The sequence below is a fragment of the Rhinopithecus roxellana genome, chromosome 8 (assembly GCF_007565055.1).
Source record: "Rhinopithecus roxellana isolate Shanxi Qingling chromosome 8, ASM756505v1, whole genome shotgun sequence".
Taxonomy (NCBI): domain Eukaryota; kingdom Metazoa; phylum Chordata; class Mammalia; order Primates; family Cercopithecidae; genus Rhinopithecus; species Rhinopithecus roxellana.
Genome location: NC_044556.1, coordinates 35,769,240 through 35,789,804, shown reverse-complemented (window position 1 = coordinate 35,789,804; position 20,565 = coordinate 35,769,240). Strand labels below are relative to the sequence as shown.

At 39.9% G+C, this 20,565-nt stretch overlaps 1 protein-coding gene across 5 annotated transcripts in view; it reads right to left on the bottom strand.

Annotated features, from left to right (window-relative positions):
• The window catches only part of MAGI3 (membrane associated guanylate kinase, WW and PDZ domain containing 3), a 306,588-nt gene extending 292,366 nt beyond the window's left edge, over window positions 1–14,222 (bottom strand). For 3 of the 5 annotated variants that reach the window (XM_030935106.1, XM_030935105.1, XM_030935107.1), the window contains exon 1: window positions 13,362–14,222. In XM_030935106.1, the coding sequence (XP_030790966.1) occupies window positions 13,362–13,677 (316 nt within the window). In that variant the 5' untranslated portion in view covers window positions 13,678–14,222. The remainder of the gene's footprint in view (window positions 1–13,361) is intronic. The other 2 variants (XM_030935108.1, XM_030935109.1) reach the window with 2 other exon arrangements.
• Window positions 14,223–20,565: the final 6,343 nt, after the last annotated feature.

Genomic DNA, 20,565 nt, shown 5'->3' with positions numbered 1-20,565 from the left:
CTCTCCCTCCCCGCCCCCACAATCAGTGTGATGTGTTCAGGAAATGCCAACAACTACCACCACAGTCAACTGTGACAACAGTGAAAAGGGAGCTGGGAAGATATGTACAGTAGCAAACCACTATATAGTGTTTCTACCATACAGATATAGAAAATACAAAGAAATTCAAGAGCATAGATAATTCTAAAATGTGGGCAAATAATTAGGAAATAATTTCTTTTGAGTATTATCTTTGTTTTTATTAAAATGTTATTCAACTTAATTCTTAAAAATGGCTGTTTGACAACTCGCAGAATTCTTGAAAATTTAACAGTTGGTCTTGCAAAAGAATACAGCCAACTCACTTCAAAACCTCTCAGTTGAAGCTCCCACACTTAATTGGAAATTCTTTCCTTTTTGTCTTAGTTCAAAAGATAAGCCCCACTTAACTTTTTAAGCTACAGAAATCACAGGTTGCTGGCCAGCCAATAAATTGCTTGCTTTGGGTGAGGTGCCCTCCCTGCCTGTGGGTTGCAGGGGAGGTTGACTCCAAATGATGTCAAACATAGATGTCTCAGCAGCAGATATGGGAGGTGGGAGAGATACAAGCTAACCTAGGACAAAAAGTTACTACAGATGTTAAAATCCCTTGGCCCTATGATCACTCCAACTACAGGCCATTATGAAAAGAGAAGCTCACAGAAATGACAATGAGTCATTAAGAATGAGCTAAATTGTAATTAAAATACTATGTTTAAGAAGATGAGTGCCTGGGAAAGGATCAGCTATCACTCAGCGACTTCCTCCTTGTAGTATGCCTTCCTGAAATGCAGAAGTTGCAAAACTAAAAACTGTATCTTCCAGATTCCTTTATAGTATTCTGCATGCAAATCTGATTCCACCATTAAGATGCAGGACACAAGATATGGAAGGCAGAAGTAAAGCAAAGCCCCATTGGCCTGTAGCTTTTAGCAGCTTTCAGCTGGTACACAAGGTCACGAACATGTCAGTATCCAGTCTCCAGCTTTGAACTAAAACAAAAGAGAAAGAATTTTCAATTAAGGAGTAGAAGCGTCAGTTAGGAGGTTTTACAGTAATGCAATGGAGTTGGCTGTATTCTCTTGCAAGGCCAATTATTAAATTTTTATGAATTTTACAAATCAGTTGTCAAACACAGCCACTATTAAGAATTTAGTTGTATAAAATTACAGTTAAATTATATTAAAAACACCATTAATCATTTTCTAATTATTTTATAGACAGTGGCAGAGGCAGCAGGGACCAGATTCATCATAACAGTATCTAGTCACCAGTTCACGGGCATCAAGGAGAAGCTGTCACAGCAATGGCCAGATGCTACATTCCAGACTTCCAGCAGTTACAATGTTAACAGCAGTGGCTGTTGTGATCACCTTGATCACAGCTACAGTAGCATTTTCTTGCTACTGTTTCAGTAGCAACCTCCTGATGGCCACTTTCCTGACTGTAGCAGAAGTGGCAGCTCCCACTGTGGACTGTTTCAAGGTGTCCTGGAAAAAATCATTCTCAGAGGCTCAGCCTAGAGCCCAGCCCTCCAGCCCTTTCAAAAGATTCCCTAAGCAACTAATTCCCTGCATTACATCCCTTTCTGTTTCCTGCACTGAACCCTGACTGATACTGCAAAGGAGTAAGGATTGCAGAAAGATTTTTTCATGTCTACACTCATGCTGTTCTTCCACAGACCTACAAAGAACCCAAGCAAGACTCTACCATTGCCATTAGTCTTACCCAATAAATATAGTTTTCCCAGAACTGCCACCTCAATCCCCTTTCTTCAGTTTTGCCTCACAGGGAGTAGCTTGTCCTCTGCTGTGGCCAGCTTGACAGGGCCTGAGATATCTTCCTGTCCCGCCCCCAGCAAGAGCACAATCCCTCTTCTCAGTTATGCCGTCACTACAGCCGAACAAGCTTGAGGATAGTGAGCCAAAGGTATCCTTGACAGTTCATCTCCCACAACCCTGAGTGTCCCCTTGCCCTAAAATTTATCTTCCCCCAATGCATCCCCTAGTCAGTCAAGGAAAAAAATAGAAGTATAGCTGACTCTAAATCAGACTTGCAGCATCAGCCCCACAGAGAGAGCAAGAAACAGTATTAGCAGTCTACCACATAGCAGGAACTATTCAGAAACATTTTACTGAAAGTATTGTGAAGAATCTCCGATAGGAAAAATGACTTTTCAAAGCTAAAGCAACTAACCAGAATAAATACTTAACTATTCAGCTATTATAACAGCTAACAATTTTGACTGTGTAAATCTTAATCATAAGTTACACCATTATAAAGGCTTAAAATGCCCTGAAAATCCATGGCATATAATGATTAAAATTCTTTCCTGTGCTGCAAGTTTCAGGATACCACTGCCTCTAACCTCATTCATGCATGTTGATGGCCTAACAAACTGAGTCTAGCACGTTACACTTAATTCCAAGAGAATGCAGATTTCATAAAGAAACAGAGTATGTTTAACAAGTCCTTTTTTCACCAATTTTCTACACAAATTCTTATGCCAGAAACTAAAACAATGAAAGGAACCAAGCAATCTGAGTTCTAGTCTCTGCTCTACCATGTTTATGCTATGACTTCTGCCACTGCTAAGCCTCAACTTGTTTATCTATACACTAAGGTTGGATTACTGTGCTTCCTTCCACTCAAGGGACTGACTTTAGCCCAGAAAGAAAACATAACAGCACAAACACTTAAAGAATAAGAGGTGCCAATAATCCACAACCTGCTTTACCTGACTCTTCAAAGGATCCATCTTAGGTGTGCAATACTTGAAGCCTAGAAGGAGAAAGGTGTACTTAAATGCAATGAGTTATTCTTTTATCTAGCTTAGCTAAATTTTATTTAAGCAAAGTGTACTTTTCTGAGAAGGATCTGCATACTTATAAAAGATCCCTAATTCTAAAATATATTCCCTTCTACATTCACAAGAACATTTTCTAGGCTCTGTCTCAGGTAAGTATGCTAACACCTTCCTGGTGAGTGAATTACAAAAGAAGTAGAAAGGAAACACAACGACAAAATATTATTTCCAGTATCAAATATACAATTTTCCCAAGTATATGTATCCCAAAATATGTATCTAATATATTTATCTGGGCTTTTACATATTACAGAGAATATTTTCAGCAATAAAAATATTCTGCTGAAAATATTCTCTTACAAATGTAGCAAGAATACTAACTTTCTGCTTGATTAGCAATTCTTGGAAATAACTACTTATCACGCAGCTTAGTTGTACAGGTTAAACTGCGCTGCCACAAACTCTGTTTTGAAACAGAACCAAGCAATGAAGCCTATATTGTAAGTACTTGCCCAGTGTTTTACTGCATTTAACACCCACGCAAACAATTCAGAATTGTGGTTTTTCCTTTTACTAGAGAAAGGAAGACAGGTTTTTTGGATATAAGAAACTAATATTCTATCCAAAAAGTAAAGACTCAACACTGTTTCAGTTCATAATTCTTCCTGTGAGTCTGTGTGAACTTTCATGTGTTAATCTCTCTCTTAAACTCAATTTTCTCATCTGTAAAGGAAGATGATAACATCTGACTCATAGAGAAAAAATATATAAAGTTATTCATAAGAAAACATGAATGCTAATACATACATCCTTATAAACCAAATGAGACAGGTATAAAATGCCCTGACATGGGAGTTATTACTCTAAATGACAGCTAGTATATTGTGACAAGTCCCCAATATTCCTATTAGAGTAAGGTTGTCTGAACTTAGGGTTGTCACCAAAGGGAGGCTGAAGTATCATTTCAGTCATCAGCATTACATTGTGAGACTGCTCTAGTTAGCAAATCTAACTCTATTCAAAGGAAATTAAAATTTCCATTAGCTTGTGCATTCTAACCTAAACACTGAAATTAGTGAATAGAATTCTTAGCTAAAATTAATAATATTTTGACAAAGTGTTCTGCTGAAAGCTACCAAGTTGGATTAAGATACAATTCTGTGAACAGAAGTAATAAAGACTATATCATTTTACTAGATTTCATGGCTTTATTAATCAATATATGGAATTAATATTGGAGAACTCTAATCATTACAGGCTTTTGAAGTAGAAGCAGTAATTTTCCAAATACGGTCTGAAGGCATCCAAAGGGTGCCCAAACTAATCTAACAATACAAAGTACTTGCTATGATGATTCTTATTGGCAAATCACACACAATTCCAAGAAAGTTCATTTTTATGTACAATAAGTACATTCACCAATAATCTACCAACATTGAAAATTCACTAAAGATCCAACTACCAGATGACACTTGGCAAAACTACAAAACTCCTATGGTGTATGGCATATGTAAACTCAAAGTTATTACTAAAATTATTATTTTTATGGCACCAAACCTGAAGACATTGATACAGTAATTAGAATATAAAAATAGTATGAAATGTTATTTGGAGCACCCACCCCTCTCTTTCAACTGTCTACGCCTGCTCTGGATACCTCTGTTCTCCCAGTGGAGGCTGTAAAAAACCTTAAAAAGGGGATCAGATTTGATCCTGCAATATCTGCCAAATAACATTTTTGCTAATTAAACAGGTACGACATTACACCATACTTAAGTAATGTTTCAAAACTTATATACCCATTTTATATGTGTCAGTGAAGCAATTCCTTTCACATAATTTCCACGAAATCATGGTTAAGTTTTATCAGGGACCCCTCAGAAATACTACAATAATGATGTTGTCTCAATTTGTGTTTAAAAGGACCATTGTTTTAAAAGCAAAACACCTTGGAAAATAATTCGTTTAGAATTTCATTTTCAAAATGGTAGAATAAAATTGTTTTAAAAACGTAATTGCTTAACTAGGCTAATAATCTTTTTCTCAGTGCCGAAGACTGTTAATCTTCCAAAGTATTCCATCTCCCTAAAAATCAACAGCATTGACTTAGAGAATCTTGATTTTTTTTCAATCAAAGAAAATTAAATAAAAATTACAAGAAATACTTTTAAATTATACATATTAAGGTATCAGTATTTCAATTTTTTAAAGAAGTAACTTTTAAATAAAAGCAATTTTTTATTTAAAAAATTAAATATGATAATATTTGAGTAAAAGCAGTGCCTAGAAATCAAATCAGTTTTGGTTTACAGCCAATATCTGTTTTTCTAAAAATGATAGTTTTATGACAACTGTGTACTACTGCTGGCTTCAAAGTAAGAGAGGTTAAATGTTTTAAAAGAGATCATTTCCTGGAGTATTGATTCCTCGGCATCCCACCCTTTCAGGAACTCCCCCTCCCTTATGTCTTGGGGTTCTGCTACAGTTGTTAATCATATTATGCTATTTATATCCAGCTGCAAGGGTAGACATGTCCCCACGCCTGACCAATCATGGCACTTCATTGTCCTCTCCTCTCTCCACAGTAATTGGTCCAAGAGATCAGTACAGGGCCAAAGTCTCTGCTTGAGATTTGTTATTAGACTCCAAAAAGATGAGAAGCTTTAAGGACCCTGTATGACTTGGGGGTTCAGAGCTACCTTCACTGCTACACTGACAGAGTCTAGCTGAGAAAAAATCCAACCTGGAAGAAATGAGAACCAAATAATAATTCTAATGACCAACATTTGAGAACATGAAGTTAGCTGTTACTGATCTATGCCTGGATTTTAATGTATGTAAGTCAATAAATTTCTTCTTAGGCTAAATTAATCTCAATAGCGTTTCTGTCACTTGCTACAGAATTCTTACAAATACAGAAACTGATATGTAAATTAAGATTTTTTTCTTTCCTACTGAGATCTAAACTATATATCACAAGATACTTGCTGCAAACTAGATAACCATATCCAAAGAGTAACATATCTCTAGAACTATTCCATTAAAGTGAATTTTTAAAAGTTATTTTCCTGGAGGAAAAGCAAAGCCAATCTAGCTTAATTCTATTTAAGTTCAGAAAAGGAAGCATTAACACTTGTTTTTTTCCTACCTTGTAGGGTATTTTCCTTTCATAAAACTACTTCTGCTAAATGCCATTATATATAGTAAAACCCCATTTTTCATAGTCATGTGTAATTCCCAATCAGAACAACAAGGTACAGGCTTGCCTCTCACGAACTTCCCTGAAGCCAGAAAATAATAATTATGTGTTTCAAATTCTGTGCAAAAAAACAGCAAAAGCAAAAAGGCTAAAATGCCAGAAAGTTTTAATTAAGTAGATAGGTTACCATTCACATTGCATACCCAAGACAATAAAAAGGGAAGCCTCCAAATAGAAAAGATCTTAATTATTAACAAATTTGAAACAAAATTTTTCCAATTACCACTGCATGATATTTTTTAAAACCAAACCCTAAACTCCAAATAAATTATGGCAAGAAAGTTTAACCCTTTATAACCCACAGAGTCTCTAAAACAATATCTCTCAGTATGTGTTAATAAAACAAGTACCTAATCACCTATAAGGACAGAGTGTCCCTTCTCAGGTATTTAGATACGTCATAAGTCAAATTATGGTCCTCAAAATGTAATCTATGTTTCCCCAGCCATGTTGGGATGACCGAAATGGGTGGGGGCTGCAAGTAAGTGGGTTGCTCCTGGGAACCACTGCAATGCAGCTGAGTGGTTGCATCAGGATCAATTGCTTGGGTTCAGGGAAGAATGGAGATATAATGATGCCCCCCTTCTCACTGGAAGTCAGTTGGCTGTGACTATAACAAAAGGGAAGGCAGGATTAAGATGAAAATATATTTTTCAGTTCCCTTTTTCCTAGGCCAGCAAATTGTGTTTTCCCATAAAACTGGCTAGACTTCCAAAACAACCCAAATAGGGCTATTAACCATAAAGAACAGAACTAATGGTACATTAAGGGTTACATAAAAATATTCATCGTATTACATTATGAGTGGAATGACGCTGAAGGCAGAAATAGCATTAAGCACCTTACAGCATTATCTTGAGGAGATAACACATTAAAAAAAAAAAAAACTTATGGAAGACTATTCATAAAGGACCTACCCACCCATTTAAAAAATTAATATGATCGTCCCTCTATTTTCCAATTATTCTACAATGTGGATTTTGTGCCCTTGTACAAAAGTTTTTTATACACAAACACACACAACATTATTGAGATGGACCACACTGTAAACCTTTCTGTGTGGAATGTTTTTGCCCTGTGTTTATCTCCTCCTCTGCTTCTTACCTACTACTGGAAAGATCCCAATTCCACTCAATGAAAACCTGTCATCTTTTAAAGCCAAAGTAAGTTCAAAATTATTCACAATTCATTCCTCAACCACTCAAGTCAGAAAACAAGGGCAGATGGTGTGGATCCTACCAAGATATTAAAAAAAAAAGAAAAAAAGGAAAAGAAATCGTTCTTTCACTTCATGTACACATTTAACGTCCATAAATTCACTATACATACCTAGATGAGAATAATTTCTTAGAATTAAAAGATTTTTTTGTAAAACGTATCTTTTTAATGCAAGCAAATTACTTCATCTGGTATTCAACCAAAAAACTGCAATTGGTTCCAACATGGGTGGAAAAGTGGCATGTAGGACTCATCCTACAAAGAGTACAATATAGTATTTTATGAACAATTTAAGGACGTTTTGAAAAGACAGTTTTGCTTATATTTGATTTCCCTCTTTTTGTAATGACTTGAGAACCCAAATCCTTTCTAAAATGCAGCTCCACAACTTTTTCAAATAGCACACTATGCAGTCAATTAATTAGTCTCATTTTCACCAAAATTCATACTAAGACCTACCTAAAGAGTTTTAAACACTGGCAGAAAAGTGAAAAAGGCAAAACCCTTACTATAGGTATTCCTTACCAATGAGTCACTAAGCTCCTACTAAATTGCCAGCTTCTTGAAGACACACAATTTCTGACTCATGTTTATATCGCCAGTGCTAGCTCCATGCTGGCACTTGATGGGTGCACCACTAAGTGTTTGCTGAGGGAATGAGTGTATGCCAGTAATAGGACTTCTTATTTTTTCTGTATTAAATAAAATAAGCATCTTTTCTTGGAAAACATTCTGAATAATAGTTGTTCTTCAAAAACAAAATAACAAGATATTTTGTTAGCAAAATTAGCTAGAAGAGCAATGAATAGATTTGCCTCTTTCCCTACAAACATGTCTCATTAACACCAGCTTCTAAGTTTCTGAAACTCTTACTTTTGGCAATAGTTTTAAATTCAGGGCATTCATTCTGTCTACCAAAATGTAGTATTTCAAGAAAATTATTTCTCAAAATTTCAGAAGACAAAAAATAATTTATTAAAGGCAAAACAGTTCTAGTCTTCAATAGCAAAACACTTATCTCTTGTCAAATCACACACACACACACACACATATACACACACACACACACAAAACCCTGACATTCACAGATTTTGAAATTGGTAAATAATATTGAAGTAACCCATTAAAACAAGATTCTCTTTCAACACACTCCCAAAACACTAAGTCCCCCCAAAAATTACAAAGCACTTACGGGTTACACAGTAAAGACCATATGAAACTATCACTTGAGAAGTTTAGGCACTGACTTCATAAGTCAGACACTTGAATGAATTTAGAAGATTTGTTTTGCTGCCAGTTTACATAAATTAGCAGAAAAAAAAAATCACGAAAATTTGTCTCTCATAACAAAAGGTTTTATAAAGTATATCCCAGGATCTCAGAGGAAAAATAATGTATACGTCCCAGGAACACAGAGTTATGTTACATGAAAATCAGTTTTAGCAATAAACTGAACAAAATGTAAAATCATTAAAAATCAAATGGCCAAATGTTAAGTATTTGTTTGTACCAGTAAGATAGCAAGAAATTAAAGAATTGTTAAAATGCCTCAACCTAGGAAAATAAAGCTTTATAAACTAAATTTTAAAAAAGTCTGGGGGTGAGGGCAGGATCAATAAAGTACCCAAAATGATATACTAGAAAATGATATACGAGAAAAGTTAACAAAAGTTAACAAAAGCATATATGCATACGTATATACACACACACATATATACATACTGAGATATTTGGATGTAGTACTCCTAGAAAACGATGGAGAGAAAATGTTTTTAAGTACAAAGATGTTAATGATATAATAAGAGTCACCAAATATCACGCAAGCAAATCAGTTTGCAATCGCTAAGGTGTAAGCCCATTACTCTTATGAATTGAAGGTGTCAATGAACAGAATCCAAAACCTGAACCCTTGAGTTATTAAGAGCTTTAGGGGTGGGGGGTGGGAGGCAGGGGGAAAAGAAAAGAAAAAAGAAAAAATCTACCAACATCTGAAATAGTAGGAAATTCTCAACTTCAAGGTTTATCAAAATGTAATGCTACTTTCCCTAGCAAAGGGGGCTTGGCTTGCTTCTTTTTCTATTGTTTCTAAAATACTCTCTAGGTCTCGGTCTCTAGATTTTCTTGTTTTAAAAAAGGTACGAAGAAATGTATTGTAAACCTGGGAGGCTAACAATTAACTCTAAATTCTCTTACCTTTCCCGTTTTCAAATATTACAACCACCTCAACAAAACTCATCAAAAATCACAAATTACCCACTAAAAAACAAACAAAACAAAACTAACAAAAAGATTCAAGAAACAGAGAAGAAAGGCACAGCAGTTGTTTTTATTTAAATAACATAAATATTTCTTATTTTAAAGCACCTAGTAACGTTTCTTCACCAACAGGAAGTGTATATCTAGGAAATTAGCCCATTTTAATAAAACTCCCTTACAAATTGGATATCCCAAAGATTCAGCAGTCAAGACTTTTACCTACATTTAACATTACCCAGGAACTGTTTCAGCTTGGTTTTTATTTAAACAAACTATAACATTGTTTCCTATGATTTCCATCCCTGGATACACTACTTGCTTAGGGTAGTTGAATGTAATGTGTGCATGATATGGCAGTAGACAATGATTTCATGTATTTATTGTACCAATACTTAATCTCTGGAATAAAATACACATAATTTACCGAAATTTACTGAAAGCAAACTGCTGAAATATGAGCTTAAAGGTGTATGAAGAAGCATAAAACTCTGCACAATTAGAGTCTGGGGAATTTTAGAACAAAATTAACTACTTGTATATTAATCAGGATAGAAATGGTTTAAGAGTATATACTCTATAGTAAAATCAAAGAAACTAAACCTAGTCATAGTACTATATCACAAAACAATTTCACCAGGGGTCCAAAGTTCAACTTTACTACTGGGCAAAGACAAAGTTCAAACTCAAATGACAACTTTTCTCTTTGCAGAAAAATAAACAACAGGGTCATAATTAAGAAACAGGTAACTAAGTGGGCCAAGCAACAGGTGAAACCAATGATTCTTTTAGAAGCAGGCAAAGTACTGACTACTAAGTACTACACTAATACTAAAACAGTATTTTACCTAATTGATTCAGGAAAATTTTTAGAAATTACCTAATTGATTCAGGAAAAGTTTTAGATTAGAAACCGTATTTTAAAGAGTAACCTTCAATTCTCTATTAAAGATTATAACCAAAAAAGGGGGAAAAAATCACAGCTGAAGACAGTAGGTGCCAGAAAGATGTTAAGTCACCTGGCTTTTGGTACAGGCTTTGGGAGGGCAACCCTTAGCACCTAAGGGAAAAGAAGGCTAGGAAGAATCAGCGCTACAAAAGCCATGTCCGACAACCCAGCTTATCCTTCTGCCATGGACTTTCTCACAAGACAATATGAGATCATTTCCAATTAGTATTACATCTTACAGAAATAGTTAAATTTTACTCTTTCACTGTGCTAGTCTCTAAATGTCATGTTATGAATATGGTTTAATAAAAAGCAACTAGTCAAGGCAACAGAGTGCTAAGTACACTTTACAATACCTTATTAACTTGAAAAATCAATTTCTGTCACAAAGTTTAGAGAAAAGGGAAAAAATAAAACAATGTTTATGGCAAGTTTCTTTTTAAATTCCCTTACTCTATTTTCACCCTTTCCAAAATGAATCACAACAATAAAGAATCTTTGTCTCTTCTGAAAATAATATTTGTTTTTAATCAAACTCAAAGTTCTACAGATAACCTCTTCAAGTTCTTGACTTCTAGTATTTAAAGTCTTGTGTTTAACCTCCAAAAATCTTGCTATTTTATAACAAATGTTGCTTTTAAGCAAAGCCATTTAAGAAAGCCATTTAATATAATACCTAACATGAGGCTATTAAGAAGCTAAGAATACTATTTTTAAAAGAGATTAAAATTTTTAAATTACAACCTGCTTAGAAACAATATGAATCTCAGATAACAGACATAATGGTATCTTGAGAAATTACTGACTCAAAGTGTCTCTTTAAAAAATAAGTGTAGTATTCAGAACTTTACTACTAATGACTACAAAATGTTCTGCGACCATTAATATGTTATTCCCTTTATTTTGGCTAAATCTTTAAAATAGAACAGTGTCTATGGCTGTCAAGAGGGCAAAACTGTATTACTCTAATAATGTCAACTACATACTGGGGCATAGGATGCTTATCCAACACAGTTAATATTGCTAATACTCTAAATCTTGAATTATTGTTAAATATAATATAAAGGTTGAGAAAATGTATAACAGGTAGATTAGACTAATGTGAAATAGCCATCTCTTCAGTCTTCTAAAAAAAAAAATCACAATAATTTAGAATACACGAGCTTCCATGTCAATATATCAACTTTAAAATTTCTAAAAATAAGTTATATTCTCATCTATGCCCCAACTACTCAAAACAAAACACAAAGCAATGATGCAGATGTTCTCATTATTCACTGACTCATGGGATTTGAACTAAGATTTGGCACCTAGACTAGTAAATGCTGTCTATATAGTCTTTTGCACATTACACACAGTGCGTGACTGGCTGAATTACAGCCCCAAAAGTCTTTCCTCTGCCTTTCACACACTGTAAAAGTTAGCGATAAGAAAAAATTTTACAAATTCTCAAAACTATACAGAAAAAGCTGTTTAAAGTCTGCCAAAGTTTTAAAAAATTAACAACAATAAAAAGAAAACCTCACCACATAAACCCACACACTTAAAATGAATACGATGGAATAGGCTATAGAAAGAAAATCTTAATTATGATCTTAGGAGCATGTGAGTCTATGTGTATATATATCCACAATACACAGACATATGTAAACTGCACCACAAACCATCAAGCCCCATTAAGCTCAAGGACTATTAAAGATATATTAATATTTCCAAAGCGAGCTGCTGAGAAAGAAATGAGAAGGAGGTAACATATTAAATTTTTCTCCAGAATTTTCTAGCATTTTGCCAACAAGGGATGGACTGCTACCTAGTCCAGGTAACAATTAAGCAGCCCATTATATTTTGATGCACCGTATACTCAGTAGAGCACATTCAGGAAAAACAGTTTGGTTTCTAATAACGTTACAATCACCATTCTCTCTCCCACAAACATCTAAGACGACAGAACCACATTCTATCTATGCTGAAACAAAACCAACAATGCTGTCTATAACAAATTCATAAGAACTACTACATACTATCAGATCTCACTGTATGCTGTCTCTGATCAATGCTTTGAAACTGACGAGTATGCCATAAACATAACGTGCTTTGCGCAAATTTTACTAGCATAAAAGATGCCAGGGCAAAAGAGTCTCCTTTAACCTATCACTTCAACAGAATTCTGTAAAATCAAAAGCGTTACAGAAGCTTTCACTCCGCTAGGCACCTAGGTCTTCCTTCAAAACCCAGACTCTCTTGAACAGCTCCCTGCAAGAACACACCAGTCGGCCACATATCACATATCGTACCCTCATCGGTACTCAGACACCTGAACCACCTGGACTGACAGAGTTAGGCTGACAGCTCCGAGATGTCTGCTAGTGTGCAAGAAACACTGAAGCAGCTAAGCCCTTCCAGGTACACTAGGTGGTAACCTTGGCACCAAGTACCTCTATAGTAAAGACCCTTTTTCCTTGTTAGAAGATGCGTAAGATCGTTCCAAAGAAAATGCTACAATCCTAAGGACCTTTTTGCACAACAGAGAGCGGAAAAGGCTGGCCTTCTCTAGTCAAAAACTCTTGTCTGCGGGGAGAGATGGAGCTACAAATATAGGAAGCTCAGCTTCTAGTCGCAATTCTGTGACAGCTAACACAGCTAGCAGAGCAACCTCGCCAAGCCAGAGCTCAGTTTTCCCATCGGCAAAATGGGACTCACCAACGCCACCCCTCCCCCTCGTCAAGGAGTCAGGCACGCCCTAGAGGTCTAAGATTACCCGGGACCATCCGCGGTGGGGAGGTGCCGTCGCTCCCAGGACGCCCACCCTGGCACCCCTGTACCCAACACCCCGCGGCAGATACGCAGGGCCGGCGTACCTGGTTTCACAGTCTTGAGACGGATGGGCTCGCGGAAGTGGCGGATGACAGCCAGGGTGTCCCGGTTGGTGAGCCCGCTGACAGGCGTCCCGTTTACCTCCAGCAGCACATCGCCTGGGCTGGGCGCCTTGCCGGAGACGACGCAGCAGGTGCCCCCGCCGGGCTCCTCGCGGAGCCGCCCCAGGTAGGGGAACTCGCCACGCTCCGCGCCACCGCGGATCTCCGCGCCGAAGTCGCCCGGGGGCCCGGCCCAGGACACGGCGCACTCCTGCACCTTGCTGAGCCAGTGCTTCTTCTTCTTCAGCGTCTTCGACATCCCGAACCCCGCTGCACCATGGGGGAGACCCCGCGCGGGCGGCCGGGGCGCCGCTCCGGCCCCGTCTCAGCCCGGGGGCCCTGGCGGCCCGCGCAGCCGGGTCAGGGGGGCCTCGCCGCTCCGGCCCCCACCCGGTGACCACAGCCCGCTGGGGGCCCGGCCGCTCCCAGACCCGAGACGCCTCTTGGACGCCCCTCCCAGCTGCGCTCCCCGGGGCTGACCAGACTCCGCAAGGGCCACCGCGGGTTAGGCTGAAGAAAGGAAAAGGGAATTGTCCCCAGGCGGTTCCAGAAGGGGCTTCGGGCGGGGTCACTGCCGCCGGCTGGTCCCCGGGCTCAGCGCCCGAGCGGCGGGAAAGGCTGAGGCGGGGGGGCGGTGAGGTGAAGGGGGAAGAGCCGGGAACGGGAAAAATCCGTCGGGGGCGCGCAGAAGCGCGCGTAGACCCGTCGCGGGATCGATCGTGCCCGCTGCGGAGCTGTAGCGCGGAGACCAACGCCTGTCCAAGCTGCCAGGAAACTGCCGCTTTCAAACCCGCGGCAACCTCCTCCTCCTCCCTTTTCCCTTCCCCCCGCCCTCGCCCATCCCTCATCCAGAGCCCCGCCCCCTCCTGCCGCGCGGCGCCCGGCGCGCTGCCGTCACAGGCCCGGCGCTTGGGAACGAGCCCCGGCCCCGGACTCTCGCGCCAGGGATTGGCCCCCGGCGGGCAGGGGGCGGACCGCCAACGAGAATGAGGACCACTGGTTGGTCGGTGCGAGTGGAGGAGGCGGGCACTAGAATGACTGAAGTTTAGAGACGGTGGAAAAAAGAAGTTTGGAGAGTGAGGGAGGGCGCAGAGGAAGGGCAGGGGAGTGGAATGGGCTTCAGGTCGCAGGGCCGGGAGAGGCCCTCTGCGCGGCTGCTGGAGCCGAGAAAAACGCGAATCCGAGAGTGACCGAACTCCCCGAAGTGGGGGCGTGGCCGGCGAGTTAGGCGGAGACGCGGGCGGAGCCTCCGAGTCCGTGCGGGGCGCCGAGAGGGGACGGTGTGCTTAGACTGGAAGACAACGTGCGGAGTCCTGACCCTGCCAAGGTTCCCGGGCCTCTAGGGTGGCCTGTTACAGCCATAGCTTGCATTGAGTGGATATTTCTTGTTCAAATGTTGAATGAACGCCCATTGAGGCAGGGCTTCGGAGTCCGGTTGATGAAAGATATTTTAAAATAGAGTCCGGCACTTAACTGCTGTGTGACCTCAGACAAATTAGACAACCTCTCTGAGCCGCAGCGTCCTCAATGAAACGTGAAGATTAGAAGATTACAGAAGATGTACAAAATAACTGCATAGTGCCTGACAGTGTGTGGATGTCTCTTAAAGTTTGGTAGCTGCTGCTGCTGATGATGATGATGATGATGACGATGACGATTTTGTGTTAGATATTGTGCTAGGTACTGGGATTCAAGGGTGAAGAAGCCCCGCTATTGAGGAGGTTACAGTCTAGTGGGAGAGACTGAGAAGTAAGCAGACTGCCTGAGGTGAGGGGGCGGGGTGGAGGTAGAAGGTGGATTATTAAGAACTAGCTTGGTAGCCAGCAGACCTGGTTGGAGTCTTGACGTGCTACTGACTTGCTGTTTGACCTTGGTCAAATCTCAGTGAAAGGAGGTAAAGGGAGAACGAACATTAAATAAAAGATACCGTAGATCCCTTCCAGCTCTAATTTTTCAGAAACTTCACTTCAGCTTTCTCTCTTCCCCGGCTTGACTTACACTCTTCCCTGTCTTTGCAATGCCCTTCAACCCATCTCTTTTAAAACTCCTATCCGTCATCATCCCAAATGCCAGCTCTTCCAGGTAGCTTTCTCTGATTTCTTGCCCTCAAGTGGAAAGTGTTTTCCCTGAGCTATGATCTTTGTTTCACTTCTGCAGCATGCCATTTATTTGTGTAGTCTCCTGTCTCCCTTCAATAGTAGGTGAAAGCCCTTATTTAACTCCACAGAATCTCACCACACCTCAGATAGACTGGACCAGACTTCAATAGCTGCAGTGATTTGGTTGACATCATTGTATCAGTCAGGGTCCTGGCAGGAAACAAATGGCATTTTGCAAAGATGTAGGCAGGGTGTGGGAAACCACAAGAGAAGCCTGGAACCCTGAGGCTACAACGCCTAGATCTGTCCAACCAGGGGAAAGAACAGTTGCCGAAAAATCCAGACACAGAGGGCCACCTGACAGGAGTCTGACCTTCAGTCAACGATTGCAGTCAGCCTAAGTAAACACCCAGGAAAGGACCTGGGGGATTTATATCTAACTCACCACCCACCTCCAGTCTCCTGCTGGTGTAGGTCAATGGCCAAGTCCAACCAGAAGCCAGAGGGCAAGGGAGGCTTTTGATATAGTTCATATCAGTCAGTTTCAGAAAAGGAAACAGTGCATCTGAGGGGAAAATACTCAGCACAGACACCATGTGGGTGGCTCAAATTTACCCATATCTGAGACGAAGCTTGGAGTATTTTTTTTCTAAACTACTACCTATACTAATGGATTCCTGGATAAAATCTTCATAACCTACACATCATCTGTTTTTGCTGAAACTCTGAGAAAACATCTTTCTCTGTCTAGATTGCATCTGTTAGAATGCCTTTGGCCTCAAGGAACAGAATATTTGACAGTAGCTTTAAGCATGAGGTCATTTATTATATCTTTAATATGAGTTTCAAGTGCAGATAGTTTCAGGGTTAGTTGAGCAGCACAATCATGTCATCAAGGACCCAAGCTCTTTTTTGTGTTTGCTCTCTGCCTTCACATGTGTGTTAGCTTTTGTCTCCAGGTCCGTCACCTCTTAATTGCAATGTGACTGCCATAGCTCCAGACATCACATCCATAGAGGTCATTGCACAGAGCAGGAAGGGAAGAAAAGGAAGTGCTGTCCACCATTTTTATGAAGGAGAAAAATATTTCCCAGACTTTAGAATCTTCCTTATCGTCCAGAAAATGGTCACATGCAACATCAGACCAGTCACTGGCAAAAAGAGAGGATTTGCCACAGTTCAAAAATTGATCACAAGTCATCCCTAAACAAAATGAGTGTTCTGATGGAGAGAAAAGGGGAAATAGTTGCTAAGTAGGCATCCAACGGTGTTTGCCACATGCCTCAACCATGAATAAGTTATATTCATTCTTGGGCAGAAAACTGCGCTGGTTCAGAGCTTGAGCTTTTGTGTCAGACTACAAATCCCAGCTTTTCTACTTAGTAGCTCTGTGATCTTAAGCAAGTTATTTAACCTTGCCTATCCTCAATTTCCTCATCCACAAAATGGGTTTGAGGACAGTATTTACCTGAGCTGTTGTGAGAATTGTATGAAGCTATTTGAGTCAAGTAATTTGAGTCAAGCTATTTGATAACATAGGGTGCAGCACAGAGCAAACAGTAAATTTTTATTTTAGTTTGTGCTAAATTGTACTATCTGTGACAAAGCTAAAACCATTGTTATTAAATTCACCCATCTTATTAAGCTTTGGTTCAGTTTTTTAAATATTCTAGAAATAAGCTACCCATGCTATTGAATTAATTCTAGTAGGATATTATTTTGGCAATTACTACATAAAGGGGTCATATCATAAGCTTCTGTCTCTAAAATGGCACCTAATTAAATCATCATATTGTATCCATGTTTATCACTACTTTCCAAACCTAATGATTGGTTTAATAGTTGTGATTTCCATTAGGGAATATTAATAAGCCAAACAACACGGAACAAAAATAATAAAAATAAATGAGGCAATTGAATTTGATGATCTCCAAGGTTTCTTTGAGCTATCTCTATCTAATCTATAGAGATAGAGATAGCTATGTGTGTTAGGCTATTTTTATGTCATTATAAGAAATACCTGAGGCTGGGTAATTTATAAAGAAAAGAGGTTTAGTTGACTCACAGTTCTGCAGGCTGTACAAGCATGGCGCTGGTATCTGCTTGGCTTCCTGGTGAGGCCTCAGGTAGGATTCACTCATGGTGAAAGGCGCAGCAGTGGCAGGCACATCACACGGTGAAAGTGGGAGCAAGAGAGGGTGGAGGTGCCACACACTTTTAAACAACCAGGTCTGGTGTGAACTCACTCATCGCCAAGAAGACAGCACTAAGCCATTCATGAGGGATCCGTCCTGTCCCCATGATCCAAACAGTTCCCACCAGGCCCCACCTCCAACACTGGGGATCGTATTTCAACATGAGATTTGGAGGGGACAAATAGCCAAAACATATCAATATGTTTCACTATGGAAACTTACAAGTTCAGTCCCAAGATGGCTGCAGAAGCTCCAAGTATCACATCCTCACACAATAATGTCTAAAGACTGAAAGGAGAGAAGAGGATATTTCCTTTCCTCATTTCCTTTTTGTAGATCAAGGAAGCCTTTCCCCCAAAGGCCTCCAGGAAGTCTTCTCCTCCAGCCTCTTGGCCACAGTTTCCCAAATTTCCTTTACTAAATGAATCTCTGCCAAGGGTAATGAAATATCCTATTACTCCTCCAACATCAGCTCTGGTACTCTAAAGGGGGCCCTGCTTCTTCGGCTGCACAATATAGGGACAAAACTTGGCGGAAGGGGTCTCTTAGTAAATATAGGGAGAGGACATTAGCTTTTGGGTAAGCAACCCACATTGTCTGCCACATGTCCACTGCATTGATTTCCTTCTAATAATTTTTTTTTAGCAAGGTGGAAAGTTTGTTTTGTTTCATAATATTGTGCCTAATGTTTCTAATGACAGTTACGTAAACCCACTCCTGACCGGGCGCAGAGGCTTAGGCCTGTAATCCCAGCACTTTGGGAGGCCAAGGCGGGCGGATCACCTGAGGTCAGGAGTTCAAGACCAGCCTGGCCAATATGGTGAAACCCCGTCTCTATTAAAACTACAAAAATTAGCCCGGCATGGTAGGAGGCACCTGTAATCCCAGCTACTCAGGAGGCTGAGGTGGAAGAATCACTTGAACCAGGGAAGCAAAGGTTGCAGCAAGCCAAGATTGCACCATTGCACACCAGCCTAGGCGTTGCAACGAGGCTCTGTCTCAAAAAACCTACTCTTGGCCGGGCGCAGTGGCTCACACCTGTAATCCTAGCACTTTGGGAGGCCAAGGCAGGTGGATCACCTGAGGTCGGGAGTTCGAGACCAGCCCAATCAACATGGAGAAACCCCATCTCTACTAAAAATACAAAATTAGCTGGGCGTGGTGGCGCATGCCTGTAATCCCAGCTACTCGAGAGCCTGAGGCAGGAGAATCACTTGAACCCGGGAGGCGGAGGTTGCGGTGAGCTGAGATTGTGCCATTGCACTCCAGCCTGGGCAACAGGAACAAAACTCCGTCTCGAAAAAAAAAAAACAAAAAACAAAAAACAAAAAACAAATCCCACCCTTTTAAGTAGAAAACTTCAGAATGGAGGTATAAATTTCCCATTTTTGAAAGTGACCCATACTTAGTTACTTCTTTGTACAATCAGGGATGCCTCGTATGGTGGTGCAATTCAGAGTCTAGGTGAGTAGTGCCCTGGAGTTATTCATGGCTCTGTGCCAAAGCAAGACAAATGGAGGGGGAAATGTTAGATTTTGTTTATATTTATATTCTCACTAGTTTCATGGAAAACTGAATTTCTAGTAACAATAAATCAAACCGTCATCATTTAGATGAAGTCATTCTCAACTATTGAGGTGGCAGACAGTGGGGAAAAGGGGGAGTGGACAAATAGAACAAATATGCGCCTTCTATACAGAATGTAAGAAAATGTGTCCTGTTTTTTTCCCCCACGGATTATTATAATAAAATCATCTTGAGTTGTTAAAATTCTGATCCACAAAATCTTTCGCTGGCTTAGAAAATGTTTATATTTACACATATAATGGAAATAATATATGTAATGTAGTCCAATATTAATAGCCTAGCCAAATTCAGTATTACTGTTCTATTGTACTTTATATTTTTGTTAGTGTTTTCATTTGCCTAGGTTATGGGCCAATTTGTATGCCAATGCTAAAGTATGCTCAATTACAAAAGCAATAACATAGAAATTTTTATTTCAGTTAAATAAACTTATTGTTTAAAATCAGTATTATTGTGTTTCACACTTAAACATGCATTTTTACCCGTAGATGCACTTACCTGCAAATGACCAAGTGAATCCAACCCAAATTCAGAGAACAGCAGCAACATTAAAAATCAGTTTTGGCCAGGTGCGGTGGCTTACGCCTGTAATCCCAACACTTTGGGAGGCTGAGGTGGGCGGATCACCTTAGGTCAGGAGTTCAAGACCAGCCTGACTAACATAGTGAAACCCTATCTCTACTAAAAATACAAAAATTAGCTGGACGTAGTGGTGGGCACCTGTAATCCCAGCTACTTGGTAGGCTGAGGCAGAAGAATCGCTTGAACCCAGGGGGCGGAGGTTGCAGTGAACCGAGATCCTGCCATTGCACTCTAGCCTGGGCAACAGAGCCAGACTCCATCTCAAAAACAAACAAACCAACAAAAAATCAGTTTCAGTGCCAACATCTTCTGGAAAGGGGAGTTAGTTAAGCAGTTAGGTGTCACGTTTGTGTAACAAAACAGGACAAAGAGAACATTGAAAGAAATAGAAAATGCCAAAATGCCCATCTTTCTAATTAAAAGCCACCTTTTCCCCAAAGCTGGCCTGGATTTCTTATAGGTGGATGTCATCTCTTCCTTCTCCAGTGCTGTTTCTATCTATGTGTTTTATCTTTTCCAGTAGACCTCAAGATCCCTGAGGGCAAGATCTCTTTTTGATTCATTTGTGTATCTCTCATTGAGCTAGGTGCTTTGTCCTTGGTGTAGTTAGAACACATTCATTTATAGCAATGAACAGATTTACAAGGCCCTTCCTTTCATAGGGAAGAAGACAGTAAACCTGAA